The sequence below is a fragment of the Rhagoletis pomonella genome, unplaced genomic scaffold, assembly GCF_013731165.1.
Source record: "Rhagoletis pomonella isolate Grant_MI unplaced genomic scaffold, Rhpom_1.0 Rhpom_scaffold_00001, whole genome shotgun sequence".
NCBI lineage: Eukaryota > Metazoa > Arthropoda > Insecta > Diptera > Tephritidae > Rhagoletis > Rhagoletis pomonella.
Genome location: NW_023458555.1, coordinates 84356153 through 84366294, shown reverse-complemented (window position 1 = coordinate 84366294; position 10142 = coordinate 84356153). Strand labels below are relative to the sequence as shown.

Below are 10142 nucleotides of genomic sequence, written 5' to 3'. Positions count from 1 at the left end.
TTTTTTTCTTCCTAAATCTTAAGTTAGACCTCTAGCAATGCATCGGTGAAAACTGCATTCAAATCCATGCATTCGTTTTCGAGTGATGCGCGAACAAACATACAGACAGACAGACAGACAGACAGACAAAAATTCTAAAAATGGTTGATTTGGCTTCTGGTGCTTTAAAAAAGACCCCCCACATTAATTTTTCTTTAATATCTATAATGTACAGACATGGACCTGCTACAATTTTATTATATGTATAGATATCAAGTTTGATCATCCGTTTATGTAATTTTTATTTTCATTGCATGATTATGCAAAAGAATAATTTCTTGTTAATTGTGTGAAATAGCCAGAACAACCGCAGCGATGTGAAGTCGATGTTTATGGAAAGCATGCTGTGAAACATACAAATAGTAGATATCTAAATGTTATGCACAAATTTACTTTATAAGAAATAGCGTGAAACTGACTTATTATTTGAAAATTTATCTAAATTATTCCAATTATAAAATTGTGATGTAGCTTTATTCGAATTGTAATACGCATTCCGATTAAAATGGATCGATCTTTGTAAATTTTAATTGGACATTATTCAATATCATCAAAATCACCCTCTACCAACTTAATTTTTACATATTTCATCTGTTTTCCCTTAATTTGATAAAATACTTCTTCCTAGTTACGACTTAGTTGCAGCTGCAGCCGAAACTAAATTTTAAGTTGGTACTTAGAACCAGAAAAGTCGAAACTAAGGCGACTATTAATAGCTTTAGTTGTGACTTAAAATAGTTTCGACTTAGTTGAGTACTAAATATGACTATGAATATGCGCCAATGCCTCCATGTAGCTGCGCGCCATTTTTTTTAAGTTTGTAAATTTTTTACTTTAAGTGATACTTTCATTGTGATTCCTCCTTTAATGGCCGTTTTCTCAAGCAACTTTTAATTGAAAAGCTCCCTTTATATTTAAATGTTGCTTCAAACCATAAGGCTATGTCTGAAGTAAAGCATTTATATTATCGGTGTTTGACGTTTGAATGCTTCTTGGCTGTAAACAAATCAAAAAATTATATTACGAAATTTAAACAAAATATATCATATTTGGAAATTTATAATATATAATAAGCAACAATTCAACATGGCAACAGTGATTTTGTTGCGGCAAATGATAAAGCTGTTTTTGATACACTTTTTTATGCTGATTACGAGTCCGTAAGCATAAAGTTTCCATCAGCTCCAGATTTTGAAAAAAACGAGGTCACAGTGTCAAAAAATAGCGTTTTTTTGCAATATTGTAGAAGGTCTAGCACAAAAAACGTTTTTCACAAAATCTGGAGCTGATGGTAAACCTTATGCTCATGGATTCGTAATCAGCACTGACAAGTCAATTAAAAACAGCTGTAACATTTGCCGTAACAAATGTTTTCCCATTTTTGTTGCCATGTGATATAGATCATAAGAAGAAGCTTTCTTTACTAGGCTCATAATTTTATTTTTAATTGTAAGCTTCAGTAATAGATATGTAAATAAATAAATAAAATTCGATAACAAAATGCTTTACTTAGACGGAACTATACATGTTAAAGCAATAATTAAACATAAAGTGAATTTTAAAGTTAAAAGTTACTTAAGAAAACGGCCCTACGTGTGTTTATATTTTCAATATATTTTTTTTTTTTGTTTTTCGATGCCGCCCCTGTTAATTTGGAACAGTTTTTAAAATTACATTGACTATCGATAGTACTATTGATGGTAGCGTTTGACACTATCGCTGGAACCTATCAACGAGTATTGATAGTTTTTTTCTGAAACATGGAAGCTATCGCTGGTGGCACTATCGATAGTTTTACAACTCTAGTCCAAACGCGTGACCCGATTTTAAAAACTTTAACATACACGTGTAGTGAAAGAATTACAATAATGTTGGTTCTACGCAAAAACACTGTGAATGGCGTAACCGGAGTTATGTATATGCACAAGAAATGTTGTATATCTTTCACACTAGAAGCGGAGCTTCCGCCCCCACTCTTTCCACAAATTCCTTTGCCTATGTCCTCATTCTCCTGCATCAGGTCGACCAACCGCGCAAGTTGCCTTTTGTTGCTTACAATTTTTGACATACATATGTATATTCCAAAATTTTTTACAACCTCCAGTTGAATTGACTTACTTTTTTAATCATTATGGAACCACTTTCTTGTGTAAATTTTATAAACGCAAACTCCAACGACTAAAAAACAGCAATAGAAGGATGAGTGAATAAAAAGTATTCACATCACTAATTGAGCGATAATCGCTTAATATTCGATTATCTACTGGCAGTCGACATTCGCAATAGGGGTGTATAATACATTATTTAAAAGAAAAAAAGCACGGAAACTTGCACGGAGTCGCTAGTTATTAATTTTTTTCGCTCCTGCCACGGGTGATTTTGCCTTCATGCCGCGTGCCGCGCGGTCTCGCAGCGAGCGTGGTGCAACCAGAGAACGAAAAAACAAATAAAATTTATTATTATTATTGCGGCCACATGTGCAGCATTGCCAGCTGTTTTTCGAAGATAGCCATTCGAATATTCAAATTATATAGAAAACAAAATTTCTCAAGCGAAACTAAAACAAGCAAGCCTTCAAGGGGTTATAGGAAACAAATCTAACAAGATGTTGCTTTTTAATATGATGATTAACCAAGTTGGGCATATGGAATCGGGCTTTGGGGCACAGCGTGCAATTCCATTTTGAACAGATTTCAAAGACTGCAGTTAAAAATTTTACGCGCCATATGCGCAGCACCGTGGTACATAAAAAATACGAATATCCACAAAGATCTTAATGTATATAAATACGGTGCATGAGGACATAAGAGGGCTAAGCACCAGTTACTCAGCAACATCCCAATCGACTAGCGAGAGATCTTCTTAGCCCGAGATATGCAAGAAGACTAAAAAGAAAGGATTTCTCCGATATCATCAAATGGTGCGCAATATAATAAATTTCGATATCCGCAATATATCAATTTCGGCTCTGGAACTCGTCCTTTCAGACCGACTACCCAACACCAGTGAACTTAAATATATAGAAGCGAAGGCGCGGCGTGGAAACTAGTCCTCTCCACCCGCCCAGGCAGGGCGGCTCTAGAACTCGTCCTTTCAGACCGCCTGCCCAGCACGATATCCAGCGATCCTGCTGCTCGGAATATTGTCCATTCCGACAGCCTCAACAGCTGTACTAAATATACAATGCTTAGAAATTTTTAATTTAGTAGTAGTTTGTAAGATTTGAAAACTTATTGTTAGTTTCGAAAGAAAGATTCAATAAATAAATACATATTATACAAAAAAAAACAAAAAAACTGTTTTTCTGACTATCACAATGCAGTGCGATGCAAAAAAGATAAAAAGATCTCACTAATAAATATTTTATAATAAATAATATATTTTATATTACTTATTTGATTTACTTTAATAAAAAATTCAGGACTTTAATTTTTTTATTTTTTTTTATTTTTCCTTCTAAAAAAGTTATGTGAAAGTCAATATAATCTAATATTGTATACCCTTTTCGCCGCATGTGTATTTAAATACTCCCTCCAAGACATAGGACTCAGATTCCCAGTGCATTTGCGTGATCAAGTTTTTGTTTCCTGTTGTGTTTACTGTAGGCAAACTGATCATGTACTTTGACCTTGTTCTACTAACTTTTAAATTATATACGAATTGTCAAATATTTTCTTTTATTTTTTTTTCAACTTACCACATTTGATTATAAAAAAACGGCAAAAAACATTCGGAATTCCGTAAAATTTTATAGAAACAGTAACTTACACCACAATTTCGTAACCTTCAAAAAAATATAAATCAGTGTCATAGCTGTTACGGTGTCCGAATTATGGCGATTTGTATGAACTATGTTTTGGGGTATTTAAATACCCCTTCGTCGTTAGTGGGTTAATTTGACACCTCATTTTGGAAAATCTAACGAACGGTGCAGATATGATGTTAGTGACTATTAAATAATTTAAATTTAACACTAGAGCAGTGTCTTCGGCATGAGAAAACGTCCCTCTAAGTATGAAGAAACGTCATTTTCTACCCAAAAACGTCTTTTTCAAATGTATGCACAAAGAATTGTTCTTATTAAACTTTCATTGTACACAAAGGTACATATTCAAAGGTTCAAATATTTTGTAATGGAGGAGATAGGGGTCATTATCTTCAAATGGATTATTGGCAGTTCAGCCTAAAAGTGGCGATGCCGAGATATGTTTTTCATCAGTAGGTTTTGTATGTAAAAACTGCAGGTCAAGCGTAGAAGACTCCGCTTTGAATGCTTTGCTGCTCTTACGAAAACATTTTAAGTGCAATAATAACAACACCGGCAAAAAAAGGGGTGTGTGTTTTTAACCAGACCCACCTACCAACATGTATTTCGACCCGCTGAATCCGATTCTGAGATCCGTTTGACTCGTACACCCTCAAGATTTCAAGAAAATTGCAAAAAACAAATGGCAAAAAATTCTCCATTCGCCATTTCTTTATAGAGAAGAATAAACATGTTTAGAGAAATTGTTTTTGTATATTTTTGTTTTATGTTTTTTTATTAATCGTTACTATCAAAAGTACCTGGTATTTAAATTATTATTTGTGATGTATACGTTCCTCAAACACATGGTTTTTTAAATACAATTGTAAAAATGTTTTACTTTAAAATTTGTCTGAATAAATAAATATCGCTAGCGTAGAGTGCAAAGTTGCTAAGTCCCAATTTAAAAATTGTACAGGAGAGGAAAAACTTCGTATAGCCATTTTCTTCAAGTATTTCGCAAAACTTTAAATACAACATTTTGCCTATTTAAAGCAAAGCAAAACTCCATACGAATCGGAGGGATTCGATATTTATTAAAATATTTCGAACTTTTTTGGCCTTAGCATATTTTCCTTTCATTGAATATAAACGAGAAAACATAAAACAAGGACCTTTACCCTTTTTGAAACGTTGCAATATTAATTTATCTAGCCTCCTATATCAAAATATGATTTTTCATTAAAAGTGAAGTTAGCAACTTTTCACTCTAAGCTAGCGATATATGAGTTTTATACCATGTCCCCACCAAAAAGTTAACCATCTCAAATCGAACTTAACCACATCACTAACTATTGCTGTCCACACTGCGGTTTGAGGTTTATAAAACAGTACAAATGTAAAGAACAGTGTTCGGGCCAAAAATCGATTCAGGACTAAATTACTGCAAAAATCGGAGCAAAAACCAATTTTCCGTACTAGATTGAATTTTTTATTTTTGTTTCTGACATTAACTGTTTGACTAAAATATTTTCTACTCATGCAAAATAAGAACGCGAGGCAATATAAGGATAATATATTACATATTTAGGTAATTTTTAGCATTTTAAATATAGTAGAACGTATCTAACACTTAATTTTTTAAAAAGCAAACCTTTTCTACTTTATATAAATTTCATTCCTCATATATTTTTTAACAACTTAAGTAAAGTTCTGCATCCGCCAATTTGTGCAGCCATACATCAAAGAATAACGATGTTACTTTATTGACGCATTGCTATGAAAGAGTTACTTTTTAACAGTGAGATTTGGCTAACTTTCAATTTTTTAACTGAAACCGGTGGTGAACACTCAAAAAACGGCACCAAGAGGGGCATAGCTTGAAAGAAAAAAACGGAATAGATTTGAAGTCAAGCGGAGTAGAGGAGTAGATTTCAAATTTTTTCAAAAATCGGAGTAAATCTAATTGATTTTAGTGGAGTCCAAACACTAGTAGGGAACGAATTCTTCATATTTTAACGCTAATGACCCACAGATGGCGGGCAAACACAGGGTTGTATCAGACTTTCGACGTGGTCTCGAGTTGGTTAGCTTTTAACCATCTCAGTGAAATGGTTAAGTGCTGTCATTTTTATATGGCGAAACTACGCTAAATCAAGTGGGTTATCGGGATAACCAACTCAATAGCCATAACTACGTGGTTAGCTTCGGTGGGGACATGGTATTACAATCAGTTTATCGTAAATTTTAAATAGTTTTATTTCATGGTATGTTTAAATGTTTTCAGATATTGAATTTTTACTCATACTCATAAAACATATGACTCAATTTGAATTCCGGGAAAAATCCCGGGATCCCGGGATTACCTAAAAAATGTCCCGATATCCCGGGATCTCAATTTTACTGATATTTTGGCATCCCTAGTACGTATGTACGTAAGGTATATTAAAATGTCATTTGCTAACATTTAAAATTCATTCTAAACTGGTTTGAGATCGTTAATACAAAAATAATTGTATACATACACTTGTGATCAGCTTATTAAGTCATCGATTTCGGCATTTCTTTTCTGTTTATTTAATGTTTATTATTTTTCCATAAAAGCCTAGCTCATTATATAACAAACAAAATATAAATCCACATTTCAAACTTCGTGCAAAAAATTATAAAAAATCGGCAAAATATCAGCTATCAGAATTTTTAGAATTCTTTTGAGTATTCAGGTTGATAGCCCATTAAATTCCAGGGCAATAATATGCAAGTTTTAAGGTGCTAAAGAATCGCGTTGATTTTTTATATATATTTTTTTTCTTCTTGTAAACATTTGGCTAAGTGGTCTGTTGTCAAAAATGCTAAATATCGTTCTATTAAAAAGGAACATAGCAATATTTCAGCCTTTTTACGTTCATTATATTTTCAATAAGGGGCCCCATGCGACTAATTGTGTAATTTTCTTTATGCGCTTAAATAAGGGTTAAGTCATCTGTGTCGAAAGAATAAATATATTTGAAGCATCTGCTGCAAAAAACAAAGCTTGTAAAGATTTATTAAGAAAATAATTCAAAATCAGTTCTACTTACAAGATTTAGTAACAGAGAAAAATTACTGGGAAGTTAAAAAACGTCAATTTTTACGCAAAAAACGTCCAAACGTCAACAGGATATAAAAAAATATCCAAATGACGTTAAAAACGTCAACCTGGCAACGCTGCACTAGAGTACACGCGCGGTCTACTATAATAGACCACAGTAACATCTTTATTGATACCGTGACAACTTTGTACGTTAGAGCGGTGCGGTTCCAAGAAAGCCTTCCGCATTGAATTTTTCGACGGGTGAGTACCGCGCTTGACTTCCATACTTACGCACTTTTTTTTGGATTGGCGCGAAAATCGCGGGCATACCATAGTAATCCGCGCTAGTATTGGTGTACTGAATTTATAATTTGGTTAGTACGCATATGTGTTGCATCAGTGATCTTGGAAACTGCCGCCGATGTTCACTTAAAATATTTTTCGATTTGATGAACATTGCTGCAATCAACGCTCTCATAATCAACCAAATTAACGGGAAACTTTTTACAAGAATAGTCCATCGGTTTATTGAAACAGCCTTTGAATCGCCGTTCATTCAGTGAAACACTTCTCTAACAACTAAAATATGCAATAGGGATACTCTTACGTGCATCTCAAGAAGTACAGCACGATGTAATACGAAATTTTAGTACTTATGGTACCAGATTTCTAAGTCCATCCACAAAAAAGTGGTGCAAGACTTGTAACAAATGGATTTTTCGTGATCACCAGGCTGCGGTGGGCACTCAAAGTTACGGAAACTGATAGTTTTTTAAGTAATATTTCTTTAAGAAGAAAATGCAAGACATTGATCTAAGAAGTAGAATTATTCTAATTTTTCTATTACATTAACTAAATTATTTTTTATTTCAAATTCTTACTTGCTACAAAAAAATTCAAGTTTGTGATCGTAAACGTAATATTTTTTGAACTATAAGTTTCATGTAAACGTTATCCAAAAATACATTTATTGATATTTTAAAATGGTCTACTATAGTAGGACACGCGTGCATTGGTGTAAAAAAGAACGCATGCACTCTAGTGTTAATTATTCAACTTGCAACTTTTTCCAAAAAAAATAAAACCAGTTGACACATCTACAGGCCAAGCGCTTCAACTTGACAACCCGTTTTTGAAAATCGAGCGAGCGGTGCAGATCTCATGTCCTGGACAAGAAATCCCTTCACGTATTATATACATACATATATATATTAGTCACACGAGTTAAAATGTACTTCAATTAGGTTGACAAGCGTTAATTTATGGTAGAAAAAATTGAGCTACGATTTTGAAAATTAAATTTGTCTTAATTGAAAAATGCCCTTCTCAAAAGATTTCTTATATAGTTATGTGCAAATGTGTATGACTCAGCTCATGAAAAAAGGGGTTATTGGACAAAAGTCCTGATTATTCATCTTTTCTAAAGTAACAATTTGGTGTATTTTACGCAAACAGTATATTTTCACTGTAACATATTGTTATCGGGTTCAATTAATAATTTACTCAACATTGAAAATATTTAAAATCTTACAATTGTTTCTGTCTCCTCCAAACAGCTTGTGATATCGTATGAAATTTGGTCGGCCACCGAAAAACTTTCCATTTTGATTAAGTACTTCTCGAATCACCTCCAATTTGCTTACAACAATACATCTGGTATTTCCCATAACTAACGTATATATGTCTCCAAATTGGTTAGAGAGATCCGTGAATGCTTGCAACGGCCCTTTGTGAGACTTTAACAAGTTAAGGTTTCCGAATATTGGCCATGGAAGAGGACCAGGAGCTTGTGGATAAATTTGGATTTTCTTTTCTGTAGATTCATTCGTTATTACTTTAATTTTACGATAGTGTTTATGCAATATGGGAATATATAAAAACCCAACTGTTATAATTATTAAGAAGCACGAAAATAACATCATCGTAAATAAATAAATAAATGAGACTCGAAATACAAGCTAAGTTTTATATACTTCGATCCGCAAAAGGTTTTCATTTACTATTGAAACAAAGAGTGTTCAGTTACTTACTACTAGTGCTTGCTCAACGTTTTAAATACATATATACATACATATGTAAATATAATGTAAGAATATGTATTTATTCCATATGTCATCCTATTGGGAATATGCTAATTGAATGCCTCAATCGCCAAATCGATTAAATCCACTTTTTGAAAAATCTTAATTTTAAGTGTCAAAGCACTACGTATATAACTTATAATATTTATAATAACTGTATATAATATATAACAATATATAATATTCAAACTAACATTCTATATTTCAATTTATATAATAAAGGGAACTTTAAAAATATATTTCATATTATTTGATCACAACTCCCAGCTTGTTCTTAATGGAGTTAACCGATTTGGCAGTGAAGCATTCAATAACATCTCTACATATGTATGTATTAGGGATGCCAATCCCGGGATCCCGGGATCCTGATGTTTTCGACGTCCCGGAAATCCCCGGATTTGCTTGCATTAATCCCGGAATCCCGAAAATTTTTAAATATCGAATTGATAGTAAGAATTTGTTTATGAATTTTGAAGTATGATTTCTGTAAAATGCCGTTTTGACTGCAATTAACAAAAAGCTTGAAACTGTACTTTTAAATTGCAGTCTGAGCCTTTTTTGAAGAAGATTTCAATGAATTTACTCATAGCGTCGCTAATGTAAACGAAACAGAGTTTTAAGCATGATAAAAATATAGTAAGGTAGAACCGCTGAGTTACTTTTAAAATTCTTGACGTTTCCAAACATTTTAATTTTTAAATGTACTCACAAACTAACACACACATTTTCATTTTCAATCTCAAGCAACAACAATTCGAACAATTTCAATTTTTTTATTTTCAATTTTATATGATTTTAAAATGCTGGCAAACTTCAAAAAAAAATCATGGCCGACAAAATGAGAGAACGGTTCTACCTTTCTATGTTTTTATCATGGTTTTAAGGAAAAGTTAGATAATTTTTTAGATCAATCTACTCAAAACTTCCTCAAATCGAAAAACGAGAAACGTGCTGGTAAAAGAAGTTCAAATATTTTGTAATGGAGGAGATAGGGGTCATTATCTTCAAATGGATTATGTCTACCTTTTGGCAGTTCAGCCTAAAAGTGGCGATGCCGAGATATGTTTTTCATCAGTAGGTTTTGTATGTAAAAACTGCAGGTCAAGCTTAGAAGACTCCGCTTTGAATGCTTTGCTGCTCTTACGAAAACATTTTAAGTGCAATAATAACAACACCGGCAAAAAAAGGGGTGTGTGTTTTTAAC

General features: G+C 32.9%; 1 protein-coding gene across 1 annotated transcript in view; it reads right to left on the bottom strand.

The window, feature by feature from the left end:
• LOC118748232 (cytochrome P450 307a1) overlaps positions 1 to 8855 on the bottom strand; it is a 111941-nt gene extending 103086 nt beyond the window's left edge. The window contains exon 1 of the mRNA XM_036482610.1: positions 8389 to 8855. Within this exon, the coding sequence (XP_036338503.1) occupies positions 8389 to 8779 (391 nt within the window). The 5' untranslated portion in view covers positions 8780 to 8855. The remainder of the gene's footprint in view (positions 1 to 8388) is intronic.
• Between the last annotated feature and the right edge of the window lie 1287 nt (positions 8856 to 10142).